General features: G+C 56.0%; 1 protein-coding gene across 6 annotated transcripts in view; it reads left to right on the top strand.

Moving 5' to 3' along the window:
* Positions 1-19,446, top strand: part of CEP164 (centrosomal protein 164) — a 29,007-nt gene that overhangs the window by 6,484 nt on the left and 3,077 nt on the right. For 3 of the 6 annotated variants that reach the window (XM_066203435.1, XM_066203432.1, XM_066203431.1), the window contains 22 exons: positions 1,606-2,040; positions 3,391-3,474; positions 4,335-4,418; positions 7,416-7,501; positions 8,928-9,068; positions 10,718-10,930; positions 12,034-12,168; positions 12,352-12,568; positions 13,149-13,226; positions 13,455-13,586; positions 13,864-13,986; positions 14,093-14,236; positions 14,424-14,507; positions 14,856-14,924; positions 15,170-15,348; positions 15,840-15,966; positions 16,365-16,429; positions 16,591-16,810; positions 17,162-17,269; positions 17,932-18,046; positions 18,511-18,855; positions 19,195-19,261. In XM_066203435.1, coding sequence (XP_066059532.1) covers positions 1,606-2,040; positions 3,391-3,474; positions 4,335-4,418; positions 7,416-7,501; positions 8,928-9,068; positions 10,718-10,930; positions 12,034-12,168; positions 12,352-12,568; positions 13,149-13,226; positions 13,455-13,586; positions 13,864-13,986; positions 14,093-14,236; positions 14,424-14,507; positions 14,856-14,924; positions 15,170-15,348; positions 15,840-15,966; positions 16,365-16,429; positions 16,591-16,810; positions 17,162-17,269; positions 17,932-18,046; positions 18,511-18,855; positions 19,195-19,261 — 3,251 coding nt within the window. The remainder of the gene's footprint in view (positions 1-1,605; positions 2,041-3,390; positions 3,475-4,334; positions 4,419-7,415; positions 7,502-8,927; positions 9,069-10,717; positions 10,931-12,033; positions 12,169-12,351; positions 12,569-13,148; positions 13,227-13,454; positions 13,587-13,863; positions 13,987-14,092; positions 14,237-14,423; positions 14,508-14,855; positions 14,925-15,169; positions 15,349-15,839; positions 15,967-16,364; positions 16,430-16,590; positions 16,811-17,161; positions 17,270-17,931; positions 18,047-18,510; positions 18,856-19,194; positions 19,262-19,446) is intronic. The other 3 variants (XM_066203433.1, XM_066203434.1, XM_066203436.1) reach the window with 3 other exon arrangements.

Genomic DNA, 19,446 nt, shown 5'->3' with positions numbered 1-19,446 from the left:
GTTACAGCTTGTGAAAAGATCACCCAAAGCCAGTTATAACCCAAATGACTTGTCCAGCTCTGAAATCCATGGAAAATCCACAGTCTGTTGTTGCAGGAGGAAGAACCTCCCTCCTCCTCCACCTGTGTGTGTGACTGGCACAGTTCCCTCTTCTCTGCAGAGTTGCATTTGTGATCATCAAGGTGTGAGGCTAACAAAGGGTTTGCCTGTAATTGCCATTAAAATAGGATTCTGCCAGCCAAAGAGATTATTCTGGGATATTTCAGTAGCTGAGGTGGACTTGCCTGGAGGGAAGTCCTTTTGTGTGCACACCATTGCAGGTGTATTGATATATTTTGGTGTGTGTGTGATCCTGTTTAAGCATCAGGATCCTGCTTGGCCTCATTTGGGATATCCTGGATGCTGCCGGGTCTCCTGGTGGGATGTCCTCAGGAGAACCCTGAAGCAAGTTGTCCAAAAGGAACGTAACTTTCCAGCCACCCTAATCCCCATAAAAGGGGAAGCACGAGGGTGACTAAAGAAGTTTCTCTTGCCCACCTTTCTCTGGTGCTGGTGTCCCCAGGGAGCCTCATGTGGCTGGTTGGTGACTCTGGGAATCTCTGCTGTTCAGGGGCTGTGAGCTGTCAGGACCAGGGAATTGCAGGTGAGGCCCAGAGCTGCATGCAGGAGTTTTGGGAAGTTCCCAGAGCTGGACTCCTCTGTCCTCTCCATCCCGCTGGATGCTCGCCCGGCCCCGGGGAGGTCTGGCAGAGCAGTGACACACTCAGAACGTGCTTGGGGAGCACTGCAGCCCCGGGCTGGGAGCTGACAGCGTTCCAGAGGCACTCTGATAAAAATACACCGCTAAAATATGCGCTCAGTGTACAGAACACGCCGTGCACAGGATGCAGGGAATGTTTGACAAGACACCGCGGCATTAATAAAACAGTGAGGAAGTGGGACGTGCGAGCAGGTCTGTGTGCATGCTGATGAGGGAGCCTTCTCCTGGCTATTCCCCTCTCCATGGGCAGCGTTGTGGCCTCCCCGCTGCTGGGAGAGGCAGTTGAACCTTTGGGTGACTCAGCTTGAATTTGGGGTTGTTTTTTCCCCCGTCTCTCAGCCTCCTGTGTTAGTCACGGGCTCCTTCTGAGCTCTGAGTGGTGCCTTCAATCCGTGCCCACCCTCCAGTCTGTCCCACTGGGAGGTGGGATGGTGATCCTGCCTGCTCTCCTCTGCTTGAAATGTCAGGCAGAAGTGAAACGTCCTGTCATGGTCTCTTACAAATTTCCATCTCTCACTGAACAGATCCAAAGCGGAAGCAAAAATGGGCCTGCTGTGGGGCACGTCGGGTGCTCTCAAGGGGCTGGTGGCCTTGCACAGCCACTCTTATCCCCTGAGACCCTGAGACCAGATCAAAAAAAGTCAGAGCCCAAGAAATGAATGAGGTTATGTCCATGGAGTCCCTTGCCTTGGAATGGGACTGTGCGAAAAGAAGTCAAACAGGTCTTGAAGTCACCCAAAGATTTGTGATTTTGCTGCTTGCTGTAGGAGAGCCTGTGCTGTTCCTGACTTCTGCATCCCCCAGGAGAATATTGGGTCTATAATTGTGTTTGACTTGCTGCCTAGAAGGAGTCTTTAAAATCGAGACATCCTGAAGAAGTGCCAGAGTCTTCCTTGGATTCTGGCGCTGCGTGCCCTCCGTCTCCGGTTCAGATCCTCCCCGGAGACGCTGACAGCGGCCTGTCTGCCCAGAACAAGGAGCAGGAACTTGCTGGGGATGAAGCTGGGGATAAAGAAGATGCTGAGGTGGAAGGAGACGCCTCTGCAGCTGAGGAGCTGCCTCAGTCTGAGGGGGAGAGGAGTGCAGCAGGGGCGGACGTGGCCGGCTCTCCTGGGCAGCCCCGAGCCGCCTCTCCGGCTGAGGAAGGGGCCGGGGCAGATCAGCTGGCCAGCCTGGCTGCCACTGCTGACACCGTGTCCTGTGCAGAAAAGGTACTGGATGAAGAGAGGGAAGAAGCAGCAGCTGATTCGAAATCAGAGGACTGCCTGGATGATGGCAAAGTAAGAGTCCTGCCTGTGTGGTTTTGGTGTTGGCTGTTCCCGTCGTCTCGTCAGGCCCTGACTCAGGAAAGCTCTTGGAGCCCTGTCTGGTTTTCTGTGAAGCCAGTCCAAGTGCTTTCCTGGTCAGCAGGGCAGTCATTCCTGGGGGGGCATGAGTGCTCTGAATTCCCAGCTGGGCATCTTCAGGACTGAGCTGGGCAGTCTTTCCCTCCTGCACACACCAAATGCTGCCCAAAGCCACCGACAGGCAAAACCCTCGACTACGCCACGTGTTTTGAGTCTGGGAGGAGGAACAGTCTCAGCTTCCCGTGCTGCCGTCTGTCCTGGGCGAGCAGGGTTGATAATGAAGCTCATGCCGAGCCCAGCTGTCCGTGTTGCTTTGTTTCTCTCCTTCTGTTGTTTCTCTCAGCTTGCTCAGAGCTGGGGCAGGCGTGTAAGGAGCTGCCTGGCGCCGCGTTCGCGGCTCCGCGCGGGGTGCGAGGTTGGAGTGGGGAAGGACGGAGCCTCAGGGCTGCTTCAGAAGCTGGAGCTGGGAGCACAGAACCTTCCAGTCCTCCCACTGTGGAGGGAGAACTGGCCACGCTGCAGGAGCAGGGACTTGGGCTGAGTGTCGCACGCTGCCCGTGGCCTGGCCCCGCAGCTGGGCTGCCAGACACGCGCTGTCCGCTCTCGTTCACGTTCCAGAGTAGGATCCGAGCCAGAATACGGGATCTGATGAACGATCTCTCTCCAATCTGGCTGCCTTCCTGCTGATTTTGATGATTTCTCAAGTTCACTGATGCGTAATGTCTGTAAGAAATGATAAACTACAGAACCGAGCCTGGAAAACGCGCCCGGTCCTGAAGAGCTGAGGGCGTTGCTTTCCCAAACTCATCTGTGTGCTTTGTGCACCTGAGCTGTTCTGCTGAAGTCAGCAGGGCCACGGGCTGCTCCCACGGAGCAGTTCCCTGCAGCTGCAAATGGCCGGGAATGCAGGAGCCCTCGCTGCACTTAGGCACAGCAAAGTGGAATTTTAAAGTGCTTTTACGGCTCCAGTGCTGTGCTGCCTGGTGGGCTGGGAGCTCTGAGAGCTGCAGAGATCCTTGCAGAATGGAGAGGAAGCAAGTGCCTTTTATCAGGGGTGTTCAAAGAGCACTTCTTTGCCCTCCCCAGCCCTGCCTCCTGCCCTCCTGTGGTGTTTTGTGCTTGTCCTGTGGGTCACACATCCTCGGTGTCTTGCCCACGACGTTCAGTTCTCTTCCCTGAGAGAGGCCAGACTTGTGTTGCCAGTGGCAGTTGCCGTGCTGGCAGTGCCCGGGTGAAGCTGCAGGGGTAGGACACGTACAGGCTGTAATGTGCTTTTCCTCTCAGCTTTCAAAGGCATCCGGGGTCAGCAGCTGTGAGCAGGACTTGCCTGTCTCCAAGTGCTCCAGCCGTGAGGTGGTTCAGCCTGTGGTGAGTCACCAAAAGCTCCTTTTCCCTTGGTCAGGCTCCTCTGGGGTGGTGCAGCCAGTGGGTGCAGTGCCCACCCCTCGCAGCTGCGTGTGGCACAGGCCAGCAGTGCCACCCTGCACCTCGCAGGCTGGGGCTGTGGGCGAGGTAAATATCCCTGGAAAAGTAGGTCACGGAGAGCTGAGAGTGTACTTGGATAATTGCAGAAAAAGGGAAAATAATAAGCAATGTAAGAATTGTGCTTTAGGGGCTCAGCAGCTTTTGCTGAGGGGGGCGTGTGTGGCTGGAGACCCCTCTGCACAGGGGGAGAGCAGGGGGGAGGGCGGCCCTGGGCTGGGGGGAGATGCCCATCAGCATCTCTTCATCTCGGCAGGAAGCTGCCGTTGCCATCTGCCAGTGGGAGCAGAGGCAGCGTGGCCAGCAAATGGCTGCGAATATCATTATTTCCTGCTGCTGGCAAGTGGCTCTGCCTCGTGTGGGCACGTGTGTGCAGGGCCCCCCAGACTGTCTCCGAGGGTGGATTACTTGTGGGGGCTGGCTGTGAGGAAAGGAATCCCTGGGAATGTGCAGCACTATCACAGAGGGGAGCGCTAGAGGCTGGGGATGATGTTGGAGTGTTCCCCCTTTGGATGTTCCTTGCCTGCTGAGGTCGGTGGCACGGGAGGGTGCGCTGGGGTGGGACAGTGCCCTCCCTGTGTGGCACTGATGTCCCTCGGTCCCACAGGGAGGGACCCAGTGAAGGGAAATGCTGCTGAGCCGCTGTCAGTGGGGTAGGGAGCGGGAATTCTGAGCTGTGTTGGGGTATTGGTCTCAGGATCTCTGGTGGCTCAGCAGAGACTGATCCTTTCTGCTTTCTTCTTTAGGGCTTGGACCTCAAGAGGCAGCTCTCCGAGGAGGTTCTGGAGGTGGGGACTGTGTCTCCTGATTTGGACAGCCCCGAGTGCAAGGTGAGTGCTGTGTGAGGGGTCAGCGGTGACCTGGGAACAGGCAGGTGGGATCCTGCGGTGTGGTGCTTTGCAGAGGTGGACAGGGGTTGATGTGCGAGGTGCCAGGGGTCGCAGCAGCACCACCAGCGCATTGTTTTTTCTGCAGAGAGGAGGTGCAGGTGGCTACACGAAGAACATAAACCCTGAGCAGAGGTGGCTGGAGGGGTGTGCACAGGCAGGCTCCCCTGGGTGCTCATCCTGCCCCGACAGGAGAGCCAATAAACGGCTTTCCTGGGGAATGGAGGAAGTGGAGTCTATTTTCCTTTCTTCTTTTGTGAGAATATTTGTCCTCTTCTTTCTCTTAAGCAGATGGGAAGGATTTGTGTGGCAGAACACGATAGAATCAATGGGAAGAAAAGGAGGTTAACTCCCTCTGACAGATTTTGGTAGAGGGAAGCTTATTTTTAAGCATTTGGTTGTCTTGCCTGCTTTAATGTAGGGGGAAAAGGGGCTCCTTTCAGTGAGTCTGTGGCACATGGAGGGAACGTGTGCACGTGTCTGTGTCAGCCTGGGATGCAGCACTGGCCAGGCAGCTCTGCCTGAAGATTGCTGTGCATCTCTGGCTTATCCTTGTCTTCTCAGCATGGTTCTGAGTTGGCTTGCTCAGCCCCACGTTCCTCTGGAGCCCTCCCGCTCCATCTCAGCGTTGGTTGGAGGCAGGATCCAGGATCCAGCTGGGGTTACTCAGCCTTGCCCTGATTGCGAGCAGATCCACTGCTCTGGAGGAGAGACCCTGAGTGGCAAACTCCCCACCTGTCCAGCGGAGAGGAGCAATCCTGTTTGCAAGGTTGTGTCTGGAGAATACACCTGTCCTCTCGTGCCTAATAATGAGCATAATCAGATGTGAAGGGAAAACAAAACATATGCCTGCTGTGCTCCCCCTCTCCCTCCCCGCAGCGCAGGCACTGTGCATGCAAATGCTGCCTGGAGCAGGCACGTTTGGGTCTGTTACAGCCCTGTTTGGGGAGAGGTGGGTGTGAAATGGTGCTCCCTGCAGAACTGCAGCTGCTCTTTTGTGTCTGTGCGCAGAGGCTCGGCGGGAACGGCTCGGGGTTGGAGGAATGTGCCACGCCAGGAGCTCGCCTTGCTTTGAGTGTATTGGCAAAATATCCTGTTGTTAAAAAGAAATAAAGACAAAAGGCGCCTCTGGCGGCTCCGTGAGCGCGGCATTGGAGGGGTTTTGTTGGTGTGCTTTGGCAGGAGCTGTGGTGGCTGCAGAGGGCTCTGTGGGATGTGTCCTGCTGGACCTGGGAGAGGGGATGCTGCTCCTTCCCCCCTTCCCTTCCCAGGGATTGGCAGTGCCAGATGCAGAACTGTGGAACCGTAGACTGTCCCGAGTTGGAAGGAGCCCACGAACACCATCAAAGACACCTCAAAATCCCACCCTGTGCCTGAGAGTGCTGGCCAAAAGCTCCCGGAGCTCTGGCAGCCTCGGGGCTGTGACCATTTCCCTCAGGAAAGAGGCAAACCTGTCCCAAGTGCTCAGGGCTGGCACCTTGCAGCGTGATCTGAGCTGATGTGAGATGGTCCCTTGGGAGCTGCGCTGTGCGGAGGGAGGAGTTGGCCCATCATCTGTCATCCCTGCGTTCACACAGCTGGTTCTGTGTCTTGAGCATGTGAAATGCCCTCCGGGGATGCGACAGGGTGGAAAACCGAGCTGCTTGGGGTTCTGGGGATCCTGGGGCAGCAGGAGGGGCAAGGATCTGATAATTCCACAGACAAGGCTTAAAACCTGCCCTCGTTCCCTGCAGATGGGGGCTGCCTTCATCTTCCAAACATCTCCAGAGGTTCCTGCAGCCCAGGATTCCTGGGGAGGGGCTGCCCTGTGGGGCAGAGGGGCAGTAGGAGCCCTGTGCATGAGCTCAGAGGAGTTACCCGCTTTCCAGGAGGATCTCCTTCCCCATTTGTCTGGCTCCCTCCCGTTGGCAGGCAGCGGTGACAGAGCCCATTTGGAGCGGGGAAACATTTGCTGAGCTCCTCGGTTCTGGGGAATTGCAGTCATCAGTTACAGGGGCGGGAGGGGGCCGGGGCTGGGGGGCTCTGCCCAGGCTGATGTGATGGAAGGTGACAGCACTTGCAGGGAATCCTTCTGCCATTTGCTCCGCTGAGCATTTGCATAAATTACTGCGGGTTTAATTCCGCCTTTAATTCCGTTTTGGCCCTGCTCCACGCACAGCCCTGCAGGGCAGGGGCTGAACTCCCCTGCTGGGGTCTCCAAAAATTTATGAATGGGCTCTCCCTGCTTCCTGTGGGGCTGACAGGTGAGGAGGGAAGTCCTTCCCCTCCTCAGGTGTCCCTGCTGCAGGGACAGAGGGATCTGGGAGCTGGCAGGTGGGGAAAGGAGCAGCTGACTGTTTCACATTCAAATGTTTTCTATTCATATTTCAAGTATTTACTGTGCCATAAATGAATGCTCGGTGTGCTGCCAAGGGGGCTGGGTTGCTGATGTCTCCTGGAGTCAGAAATCCCTGGCCTGGTGACTCTGTGCAGCCCATCACACCCTGCCCTAGAGCCTGGCTGGGAGGCAGGACTGAGTCCTGATGTGATTTCTGGTCCCAGACAATGCATCCTTTGCTTCTTTGCCGCAGCACTTTGTGAGTGTGACATTTCTCTTTTAGGAGACTTCTCTCCTGTGCTGTCCAGGGGGTTCAGTGTGACTTGGGATTGTAAAACGACCTTCAGGAAAGAAAAGCCAAACCCGTGTCCCAGGTTCTTAGTGCTGGCAGGGAGTTCACCTGAGGAGCTGAGCTCCCAGGCCTCCTCCTGTGCTTCTGGGAGGATTCCTGGGCTGGTTGGAGACCCTTGGATACCCTCAGGAGAGGAGCCTGGCACATCCAACGTTCTGGAACAGCCCGTGGGTGCCATGTGGCCCAGCTGATTCCATGGACCTTCAACAGAACTCTTCTGAGGTCTTTGATGGTGAGGGAGCCACAAACTCCTGTTTGCTTTTACCTGCAGGCCCAGGAGCTGGGAGAAGAGGAAAAAGACCAAAGCAAAGCCAGTGTAGAGGAGGAGCAAAGGAAAAGAACAGAAGCTGCTGACAGGTATGGTACAGACAGAGGCACAGGGGAGGCGTGGGCAGCTCCAGCTCCTGCTGCCTTTCCTGCCTTGCCCTCCCTGCTGTGCTCACTGCAGCCTGTCCAGCTGTGCCCTGTGCAGCCCCCCAAAAAGCTGCAGCCTCTCCCAGGGGCTTTCCCACTAAATCCTCTTGCTTCTCCTGCTGCCTCCTTAGCCCTGTCTCAGCAGGCTTCAGCTTCTGCCTGGGTGGGCAGTGAGAGCCTGCCCATCCTTCCCCAGCTGTGGCTCTGGCCTCTGCCTCCCTCACAGCTCCCACTGCTCCTGGCAGGATGGTCTGAGCCTTGTGCCGGGCCCTGGGCTGTCGGACAGGGCAGATGTGGCCACTGGCCATTGCCTGGTGACCAGCCTTACTGGTCCTGCTGGGCCGAGCCTGCAGCTAAAGGCTCTCAGGTGTCTGTTCCGGGGGCCAGGAGAGTCCAGCTGTGATGGGAACAGTTCTCTTCCTTCCACAGAGGTGGCCCTGACCAGGTGTGGGCATTAAGCTGTCCTGTGTCCTGGTATGTGCACAGATCACCAGCTGTTATCCCAAGAGGAATGCTGGATTCCAGAGCCCAGCTTCCACCATGACTGGGCTGTCCAGGGCAGCTCTTTTCAGCCTCTTTGTGGGGATTTGTTTGGAATGCTGTTGTGAGCAGTGAGCTGTGCTCCCTCGAGCTCCTGCTCCTTGGAGAGCCCCAGCCTGGCATTTACAGATGAGCTGTGTCAAAGCTCTTGGCCTCCACGCAGAGTTACACGTTCTCCAGGACACTGGGAACCAAGGAGCTGCTGCCTGTGCCAGGAAAATTCATGAGCAGAAGCTGCAGTCCGTCTTAACAACTGGCTCTATGGAATTTGCAGCCTTGTTCTTGGAGAATCTGTTTGTGCGAGGGTCTCCAAAAACGTGTTCTGCCCGCAGGAATTGTCTCCTTATCACTTGGTTCCTGCTTCCCAGCTGAGCATCCTCTCTTTCTCTCTGCCTGTGAAGCTGCTCGTGCTTGCCTAGTCTCTCCTCTCTGTGCTTCTGAGATGAAGTAGGACTGTAGATACAAGCATGCCTGCCAACACTTCCATCTGTAATTTGGACAGCAGTGTGAGTATGGCTGATAGGGCTGACGCACCTTGGGGACGTTCTCCAAGGGCCTGGAAAGAGTGGGATAACCCAGGGAAGGGATCCAGCGCTCTGAGGCTGATATGCCCTGTATCCTCAGCTGCCTTTAGTCCAACCTGAGCTGGTGGGAATGGTGTGGAGCTTCCCTGTGGCGTTGGTAGCCCCGTGTTGGCCAGGCAGGTCCTGTTGGCAGGCATGGCTTGGTGCCCACCTGTGTCACCTGCACATCCTTGTCCACCTGCAGCAGCCACTAGACTCTGCCCTGAGCTAATCTGATCTTCTGTCCCCTCTTTTGTGCTGCCAAGTGAGAGGGATCTCAGTGCTTGTGAGACGCCAGTGGAGCGTTTTGGGTTAGAAAATCCCGATGGGGCGGAGGCTGCGGAGCCGGAGGAGGGAGCCCTGGATAGCCTGGCGGATCCCGAGGAGCTTCCTGCCCCACAGAACGTGTAAGGGCTTCGTGTCAGTCCCTGGTGGTGTGGCTGTGGCAGCTTTTGTCCCTTTGTCCCCCCGTGGTGGCCGGAGCTCGCGTGTGAAGCGGGAGCTGCGGGCTCCGGCGGCTCCGTGTGCACACGCCAGCAGCTGTTCCCTGCCGGAGTGCCAAGTGAACAGCCTGGGCTGGGCTGGGCGAGAGCAGCAGCTCAGCCCTCGGGCTCTGTGGTGGCTCCGGGCTCGGGCTCGGTGGGATGACGGAGAGCTGTTTGCTTTGTCTTTGGGAAAGCCTTCCCTGTTCTGGTGTCACTGCCGAGGCTGTGAGTGCTCGCCCTCCCTGAGAAACAGTTCCACACACAAGTGCTGAGTGATGCTGAGCTGGGGGAAAGGCAAAGCCCCATCAATTCACCCCGTTTTACAGCCACTGGGCACGTTGGTGGCACTGAAACAATGAGGTCAGAGCCCAGCTCCTGCCCAAGCTGCTGTTCTGTGCTGCTCCATGGGTGGCATTTGTGGATTTGTGGTATTTGTGGATTCCTACCTGCAGCCCCCTGAGACAGAGGAGCTCAGTGGATGTGAGCGTGCTGACTTTGCATTCCGTGCCAAATAACACATCAGCAGATGCAGCTGGAAAAATTAGGCAGCGTGTCTCTGGGGACGGGGTGATGGGGAAGGAGCCTCTGTTCTGATAGGAGCTGTGGGGCTGTGTAAACGTGTGTGTGCTGCCTGGGTCTCCTTTTGAGCTAAAACTGGGGCAAAAGGAACGGCATGATAACCAGGTGCAAGTGGCTGAATTGCTCTGCAGAGCAGCTTGTAAAGGCCACCTGCTGCAGGTGGTGTTCTGGGGGGGCACCAGGGAAGGGGGATTGTTCCAGAGCCCCACTCCTTTCCTCTCTCATGCTCTTTTTGCTAATGGCTGCAGAAATGACCTTTTCTCTCCTGACTCGAGGCTGAATAACTGGGGCTGTTATTTCCCTGATTCCTGGCAGAAGTCCCTCTGCCTTGCACTGCCAGTCTCACAGCATGGTGAGACCTTCCTGCTCCAGCCTTCACTAGCAAAGAACAAAAATGTTTCTTCCTAGACTAATCTCAGTTTTCCCCTCCTTCCCCTTTAGCTTCTCTCAGACTTACAATTTTGCTGCTGTCTGTCTGAAAAAAAAAAAAAAAAAGCTTAATTAGAACCAGATTGGGTTTGAATTTTTGGAGTGCTGAGGGCTTTCCGTTGCCTGGAGCTGGCAAATTCCCAGCACACTTAAGGTTGCAATCGCAGAAAAATACCTGGTCTGTGAGAAGCACCAATCCCTGGGCTGGGAGCAGGTACTGATGGCATCTGCTCCTGTGCCTGGCAGCCTGGCCAGGGCTTTTCATCAAGAGAGATTTTATTGACCTCACAAGGTGAGCTCTGGTGGGCCAAAATTGGAGTTATTTAGGCCTGGAGTGCTGCTGGGGCTGGGCTCGATTTATCAGCTGGAGATTCTCTGGGAGTCACCAAGAGGATCCACCAGTGACCCTCAGGATCCACCTGAGGTCAGCAGTGGAGCTTCTGGAGTAGGTGGCTCTGAGAGTTTTGGTTTGGAGTTGATGCTCTGTGCAGGAGTTCCTGTTCCTTTTATGTCACTCTGTTTCCTGTCACCTTTTTGCCAAAGGAGCTTTTTCTCCTTGGTAGGCAACCTGAGGAGGAAATCGAGCAGTCCTTGAACCAGCCTAATGAAGAGTCCCTGGAGGAAATAGTCGAGGAGGTGGGGACAGAGCTGGAGCAAGAGGAAATACATTTATTTCAAGCAAAGGAGGAGAAAATTCAGCAATTCCAGGAGGAGATGGGGCAGGAGGAGGAGGAGGAAGCCGAAAAGCTTCATCAGCAAAAAGAAAAACCCCTCAGGTACTTTCCTTTTTTACTCCATCTCCTCCGAGCCTTTCCAAGGTGGGATTTCATTGCTGCTGGCCACAGACTGCAGCCACCACCTGGGAAGTGGTGCTGCTCTGCAGAGCTGGGGGAAAGGAGCAGATCAGGGCTCTCAGGGAGGAGGAGGAGGAGGAGGAAGGCACAGGCTGTTCCGTGCACGAGGGTCTGCAAAGCCTGGGGTGGACAGTGCAGGGAAGGGCTGTCCCAGCCTGCCAGGAGCATCCTGCAGGATGAGCTGTGGTCACACACACACACAGAGCTATGGTTAACCTGGGAGAAGTTTCCAGCTCAGTGCTTGGAGCTCTCCCACCTGGCAGATGCTCAAATCCTGGCCTGAATGGTGGGAACAGGACTGGAAATGGGAGCATTAGAGGAGATGAGGTTACCCCAGAGGAGCTATCTGCACTTCTGACAGGGGGTGTTTTACAGAGGGACTTCCAGGCAAGGCTTCCAGCAATAGGGCAGGGATGGCTGTGGGAAAGCAGGACCTGAGAGCAGTGCAGGGGGTGGAGCAGCACTGGCAGCTGTGTCCTTTCCCTGGGGGAATTTTTCTCTTGAGGCTTCTGTATTATCTTGCTGGACTTGATGCTTATGTTCTGAGCAGCCAGAAACAGCATCTTGACATGAAACATCGTGGGGATGCAGTCTGGGTGGGAAGGAAGATGCAGAAATGGCACCTGAAGGGGGAAAAAAAAAGTGTAGCAAAAGGTATAATATGGAAATATGGAGCTTGCAGATGTGCTAATTCATCCAGGTACCTTGCCTGGGAGCCTGCATCCATTTAATGAGAGTTGATTTCACTTTCCTAAAGAAAAAGGAAAAAAAAAGAAAAGAAAAAAAAATAACCCAAAGAAGTATAAACTATGATGATACAGCAAGTTTTAAACCCACACTGCTCAGGTTTGATGCTGGGGCTGCATCTCCTGTGCCAGCAGCAGGTCCTGCAGGTGTGTGTGGGGGAAATGAAAGTGTCACCGCAGCCAGTGAGATCCCCAGCTGAGCTGAAGCCCTTGGAGAGGTGACTGGGAGATACTGGAGCCTCCTGAACCTGTTTTCTTCCTTTCTGTTTTCTGTTTCAGCACCCCAGAAGAAGAGTTGGCAAAATCTGAGCAGGAAGAAGAAGAGCTGCTTGTCAGAGAGGAAAAAGCCGAGAGACTGGAAAAACTGCGAGCCCAAATGGCCTCAGAGATAGAGGCAGAGGAGGAGAGGATGAGGTGAGAGGTTCTGCTGCCATTCCTGGGGATGTGAGGTGCTGGTTTGGGAGGGAAGGGTCGGGCACAGCCCCAGCAGCTGCTCACAGGGAGGCCCTGAGCCTCTCCCTGCCGTGGCAGCAGGTCCCAGCCCTCCCTGCCCAGTGCTGGATCCCGATTTCTGTGCTCTCCTCCCAAACCCCCCAGGGCAGAGCAGGAGGCCAGGCTGCAGGAGCTCAGGGAAGAGTGGGAATCGCGGCAGCTGGTGGAGAAGGAGAGCCTGGAGAGGAAGCAGCAGCTTGCCTTGGAGGAAATGAGGCTGGCAGTGGAGGAAGCCCGGCGGAAGGAGATGAGCGAGCTGGAACAAGAGAAGGAACAGTTCCTGAGCGAGCTCAGGGAGAGGTTGGACAGGGAGAAGAAGAAGGTGAGATCTTTCTTGATCCATTCCTGCTCACCTGGCTGGCCTGGCAGTGCAGTGTCGGGACTAACTCACACCTGCAGTGCTCTAGTGACAGCTCACTTCAGCCAAGGGAAGATGCCAGCTGGGCTGTTGGAGGCACAGGGAGGTGGGCAGGAGAACTCCCCCAGTTATTACTACAGTGGTGATTAACAATTATTTCAATGGCCACTCTGCATCTGAAGACAAGATAAGGATCACTGTGTGTCTCGCCGAGCTAAACTGAGCCCTGTTATCAGATCAGAACTAAACTGAGCCACGTTATCAGCTCCCAACACCTCTTTGGCTGCTGCTTTAGTCCTGCAGGGAGCTGGGGAACCCTTCAGGGGGGCAGTTTCCAATCCCTCCAGCACGGCATGACAGGGATTCATTGAGATCTGCGCGGAGGGAAAGCACAGAGAGAGGAAAGGCACCTGGTAGTGATCCCGTGTGGAGGGGAGGGTTACTGCTGTGCTTCTTGGTGCCTTTGGATAGAATTTAATTGCAAATGCACCTTGTCCCCACGCGCAGAGGTTTCCCAGCACACTGTTTTGCTCTGTTTCCACAGGCAGCAGAGGAGCTGGAAGAGCAGTTTGCCAGTGAACTCCAGCAGCTGAAGTCTGCAGCAGAAGAGAAGCACCATGAGGTGAGGATGGTGTCCTTGGAATGTAAATTGTTGGGGTTTTTTTTTTAACTCACGCTGTCACCAGAGGTGGCCAGGGAGGGTGGCATTAACTCTTTTTCCCTGCCGTAGCTGTGGTTCTGCTCTGGCTCAGTGTTTGGGGGTGGTGAGGCTGTGCCGGGCTCTGTGGAGGGCATGGAGTGGATCCTGTGGAAAAGGCTGACGAGTCTCTGTGGGTGGCTTTCCTGGCAGGTCATTTCCAGCCTGCAAGCCCAGCTGGCAGAGGCACAGAGCAGCCAGGAGGCCCAGCTGCGTGAGGAGCTGCAGAGAGCAGATCAGAAAGTGCAGCAAAAAGCCCTTCAAGTGAAGGAATACGAGCGTGAGGTGAGTGATGGTTTTGTGCTGAAGGTTCTTCAGGCTCCCTCCTCAGGTGTGGGGTGAGCTCTGAGAGCCACATCCCCTGCCCAGTGTGACAGCGGTGCCTTAGGGGACAGGACATCCCTCAGCATCTCACCTCAGCGGGGTGAAGGCTTTGTACTCCCCAGGACACAATCCCTGATCCCGCTCTGGGCTTGGGCTCCGGTGGGAGGCTGATGTTTGGGAGGCCACTCCGGGGCAGTGCTGCAATCCAGGGAAACCTCTTCCCCTGCCACCCCTGCAGCTGAGCGAGCTGATGAGCGACAAACGCCGGGAAGTGGAGAAGGAGCACGAGAGGAGGATGGAGAGGATGAGGGAGGAGCACCGGGAGGCCCTGGCACGGATCCAGGAGCAGTACCAGGAGGAGGTACTGCTGCTGGGGCTGGGCTTCCAGCGAGTGCTGTGTGTCCGTGCTGCACTTTGGAGAGCCCTGTGCCTCACAGAGGTGTTTCCCTGTCCCCCTGGCCGGGCAGGAGCACAAGCAGAGGTCGGAGCTGCTGGAGGGGCTGCGGAGCGAGGCCGCGCGGCTGCGGCAGCTCCACGACGCCGACGTGAAGGGGCTGCAGGCAGAGCTGGAGGGGAGGCTGATGGCCCTGCAGCAGAGGCACAGGGAGAAGGTGAGCAGCAGGCTCTGCCTCTGGTCCTTGGGACTCCTGAGGGATGGCCTGGAGGCTGCACACCTTGTCCCCCTGCCACCCTGCACAGCCCAGGTGGGAGGCACAAGTGGCAGGTCACGCTTCCCAGATTGTGTTTCCCTGGGGAGGGAGGAGCTCGTGCCTTTCTCTAACTCAGCTCCCTGTGCAGGAAAGAAAGCTCCAGGATTCAGAGAACGAGCTTGAAATCCGCCTGAAAAACCTCCAAGCCAGATCAGAGCAGCTGCTCAGCCAGGTGAGTCGGCCTGCTGGGCTCACAGGGCTCCCCTAATCCGTGCCAGTCCTTTGGCTGCTTCCTCACGGGGAACTGTTCAGAAAAGCTCAGCCAGGGCTTCTGCTGCCATCCCACTTTGTTAGAGGTCAGAGCAGAACTGAGCATTGCTGGTTCCTGTGGAAGTCTGAGCTCTGGGTTTGCTCAGTGCCTTGGGGGGCAGCGAGTGGCCGTGAGAGGGGTCATAAGGCAAATCTGACAACAGACAACACGCATCCTTCTGTGTTTTGGTGTTGAGACTCAGGCCTGAGGTGCTGCTCAGCATCAGCAGTGTCCTGGCTCTGACACTCCCCTGCCTTCTCTGTGTCACAGGAGGAGTCCCTGCAGAGGAGGAGGCAGCTGCTGCTGGATGAGGACAGACAGATGCACCTCAAAAGAGACGTACGGACACCTGGGCGCTGGGGAGGGGCTGTGCTGCTCTGGGGCTGAGGCAGCACCTTAGAACTGGGGCTTTAGGAAAAGGAAGTGCTGGCGGGTGGGTTAGTTCTGAGCTCCCCAAAGAGAAGAGCCAGTCCTGTTCCCCAAGGATGGGTGTGTGGTTGTGTAGCTCTGGGACCCTGTGAGCTGTGTGCCCCCTGTGAGCTCTTGGGGAAACGACTGGGAGGGATTTTCTGGTTTTCTTCCAGGAAGCCGCTCTAGCCTCTCAGCTGTGCTTGGAGGAGAGCAGGAAGGAGCATTCCAGCCTCCTGGAGTCTGTCAGGCAGCTGAGGAAGACCCTGGAGGAGCTGCAGGACCAGAAGGCTGAGCTGGAGGCCCAGGTGGACTTGCTGCAGTGCCGGAGCCAGAGGCTGCAGAAACGCATTGGGTGTGTGTGAGAAATTTCCTCCAATACCTAAAAATTCTGCCCTGTGCCCCTGACAAACCTCTCTACCCTAACCTGGGCCTCTCCCTGACCTCTGAGCTCTGTGTTGGGCCATGTTCCTTCAGAATCCTGAGGTGCCCATTGAGGGCACAGAGTTGCTGGGGGCTGCTTCCGGATTTTTTATTAACTCAGGGTGTGAATTTGGATTTGCTCCTTCACCTCTGCATGCTGGGTTTGTTTGTCTCCTCCACTCCCGCCTTGGGAGGTTAATGAGGTGCTGTGAGAGGGGCACTGAAATGCAAAGAGGTTTTCCTGAGGTGGCTGAGCTGCTGAGGAAGGGTGGGAAGCAGTTTCCCTGCCCAGCCAGGGCTTACACTGGGTGTAACACACAGAGCCAGCCCCGCTGTTGTCTTGCACAGCTGTGGCCTGGAGATCACTCTGGACACCACTGCAGGCTAATCGAGTGCTTCTGCTGTTGCTTTTTCCTGTGGCAGAGAGCTGGAGGCAGCAATCAAGAGCAAGCAGGAGGCTCTGAAAGAACTGGAGGCAGAAGAAAGTGTGGGATCTCCAAGAAAGAACGCTGAGCTCCGTGTTGAAGACCTGAGAGGAGCTCCTCAAGCTGTGAGTAAAGCAGCCTGTGAAGGTGTTTGCCTTGTGAGATCTGAGGCTGAAACTCCCTTGAAAAATCCCGGCATTTGTTCCTTCCGTGTGAAATCATTGGAAGTGCAGAGATGGATTTCTCTTTGCTGCTGTGTTCAGTAGTATTTGCAGATGTCTGTCTATTATTAGTGGGTGGAGAGGAGTGTGGGGTACTCAGAAGCAGGGCTTGTGTCTGGATAGAAACGTCTTTGCTACCTTCAGAAGTCACATCGGGAGCTCCCCTGGTCTGTGTTTGGACCTGGGCAGTGCCGTGGTGATGTCATTCCAAGCTTTTGCTCCTCGCTGGATTCTAAGGGGGCCCTGGGCTTCTGTTTCCCCCAGCCCTGTTTCTCAGTTTTTGCAATGTGTCACCCTCTCAGGAGTCGTCCAGAGAGCCTTCCCCAGCCTGTCAGGGCCCCGAGGAGGGCGAGCTGCAGTTTGATCGGTGAGCATCCCTGTGCCAGGGAAAACCTTCTGCTCTGCTTTTCCAAGCAGAGCTCCTAGCTTGGCTCTGCACACCGGGCACTGAGCACCCGTTTTTGGGGGCGCTGTGTGAGGTGTGCAGCAGCCACGGGGAGCCAGGACAGCCCTGCCTGTTCCCTGCAGTGTCCAGAGCTTCATCTCCGCCGAGGGGCAGTCCCTGAGGAGCGCCAAGGAGTTCCTGCTGCGCCAGAGCCGCTCCCTGCGCCAGCGGCGCTCGGCGCTCAGGGCGGCCAGCCTGCAGTGGCACCACAACCTGCACAGGGCCCAGGAGGCCGCGCAGGATCCCAGCAGCTCCCGTTCCCACTCCCAGCTCCTGCAGGGAACGCGCCAGAACCTGGAGGAGGTGAGCCCTGGGCGCTGCCTGTGCTCGGGTGCAGGGTGGCGCAGCCTTCCCGCAGCCCTGGCATCAGCTCCTGGCTCTGATCCTGTGGGTGTGGGCTCGGTGACCCTCTGGGGGGTGGGTTTGGAAGGGAAACCTCCTTTTCCTTGGGCTGAGTCTGCTTTGAGCCGTGTGCTCTGCTCACTGTACACACCCCTTCCCACACTCTCGGGGACTTGGGAGCGATTTCACTGGGGCAGCACTTCCTGTGCTGAGCAGAACGAGGTGATGAAAGTCCCCCCAGCTGCTGACATGGATTATTTCCTGACATTCCTGTGTAATTTCCCTCCTTGGCATGTCTGTTGGTCTGTGCAGGAGGCAAAGGAGTTGAACAAGATGAAGTCAGCCGTGCAGAAAGGACAGGTGCTGCTGAAGAAGAAGGAGGAGAAGCTCAACCAGCTGGAGTCCTCGCTGCTGGAGGAGGTAAACTCCAGCATCCCTTCCCAGCTGCATTCCCCCTGCCCAGAGCTCGTGGTCCCTGTCAGGGCTGTTCAGCTGGTGGCCAAAGGCTGGTGTTTGCCAGCAGAGCTGGATTTTGGAGCCACGTTCTGTGAGAGCACCAGACTGCTGAGTGTGTGGCTGCAGAAAGCGGCTTGGAAAAGCTGCGTGGATTGAGCGTGGAGAAAACAAGGGCAGGTCACCTCATGTGAGCCGGGATGGAGCCTGCTCTCCTGACCAAGGCCAGCCTTGGAGTGCTTGGCTCTGCCTGGCACCACGTGGCCTTAGGCAGGGCAGCAGCAGATGCAGGAGAACCAGACCTTTGGTGGTCAGACTCTTGCCCCAGTGCAGAGAAGCCAGCCCTGCAAGGGTTGTGGGGTTATTCTCAGCACCGACCACGCTGACTCCTGCTGCAAGGGCTGGTTCACGTGGCTGCTGGGCTCGGCCTCTTGCACTTCCAGAGCCAAAGCAGTCTCTGGACATTCAGACTTTGCTGTCAGGGGCTGAAGACAAGTTTGTCTTTACTTGACCTGTGCCTGACTGCAGTCCGGCTCTGTAGACAAGCTGTAGGCAGATTTCCAGTAGCTTTTATGTTCCAGGGATGATACAGCAGCTTTTACTGGCATCGTTTTCCTCCTCCTGACCAGCTCTCAGATGAAGATACACTGAAGAGTTCTGCAGTCAAGAAGGTGGTGACTTTTGATCTGAGCACCTCTGAGGACACAAACAGCACGTCCAGTGTGAATCTGGGCCAGCCTAGATGTAAGTGCCCTGCGTGTGAGGCTCTAGGCCTGTTCTGCCTTTCCCTCTCACCTCTCTGATGTCCCTGTTGTCATTTGTGCCCAGTTGTGCCAAGGCAGGTCTGGGACTGCTTTGTGTACCACACCTGACTGCAAAACCTTGTTTCCTGCCTGTAGTGGCAGATAAGAGGGATGGGATCTGTTAGTGAACCTGCCTTTCAAATCTCTGGATTATAAAATCTCTCTGATTTCCCTCAGATCCTGCAGATCTGTATTGCTCTTCTGCAGGAGTCTGGGCTTCCCCTTCCTCACATCCAAGCTGCTGTGATTCCCTCTCTGCTGCTCGTGCTTTTTCCTGGGCTTTGGTTGCCTGTAACTGCGGTTGTGCTGGGGGAAGAAGGGCAGGCAGACAGGAGGGTTGGGTTGCTTGCACAAAGGCTGCTCTCGTTGGGTCCGTGATCCATTTCTGCCCCTTTTTTCCTTCAGCTGACTTGAGAATGGATTTCTGGCCCGTGCTCCAGCAGGACAAGATCCAGCACCTGAGGGACTCTGTGCAGAGCATCACCTGTGAGCTCAGCGGGGTCCTGGGGCTCCTGGACTCCCTGAGCCGTCAGCAGCCCCCTCTCCTCACCTCCACACTCCACGAGGGCATCCCTCCTCCCACATATCCCTCCTTGGGACAGCTGGGCGGGGGCAGCTCCTTGGGGAACCCCCCCAGGGTGTCCCCCCTGGACCAGTGGGCCCGGAGCAACGGGCTCAGCTCTAGTTATTCTGTCTCAGGGCAGTCAGTGGACAACATGCTGACAGAGAAATGGCACAGGTATTTCCCAGGTGAGTCTCCTGGCCTTATCCCACCTGCTTTGCTGCGTGCAACTTCTGACTTTGTCTCACGCTTCCAGTGCTGGGTGCACTGGTGCTGCTGGTAGGAAGGGGGATAAGGGGATAAGGGATGAGAAGCTCATTCCAGAAGTGCAGCATGTGGCTGATCCTGCCATCCTGCTCTTCCCGAGGAAGCAGCAAAAGAGGAGCCAGCCCTCTCCCAGTGGCACGCAGGGATCTCCATCTGTTCCCTTGGTGTCCTTGTAGGGACAGCGTGTCCGTGGTGCAGGGAGGCAAACACACCCAGATCCGTGGATTTTGTGGGGTCTATATTTAATGTCTGTTTTCCAGGTGGGTTCTCATCGCTCAGTGGGAGTCCTGGGCCTCTGGTCAGCCAGCTGGGATATGTCTCTGCAGAGTAAGGACCTTCTTCCTTGAGCTGTTCCACTGGGCTGCTGTTGTTTCTCTGCAGGGATTATTAGGTCACTTATCACGTAACTAGTAGATAACAATTTGATAATTACTATGAACTGCTTATATATCAGTATATATATACTGATACATATATAAATATTATCTATTATATATTATAATATATTTTAT

The sequence above is a fragment of the Chamaea fasciata genome, unplaced genomic scaffold, assembly GCF_029207755.1.
Source record: "Chamaea fasciata isolate MVZ Bird 193981 ecotype frontalis unplaced genomic scaffold, bChaFas1.0.hap1 SCAF_24, whole genome shotgun sequence".
Taxonomy (NCBI): domain Eukaryota; kingdom Metazoa; phylum Chordata; class Aves; order Passeriformes; family Sylviidae; genus Chamaea; species Chamaea fasciata.
Note: the sequence above shows the minus strand (reverse complement) of the source record. Positions and strands in the feature narration are given on the sequence as shown.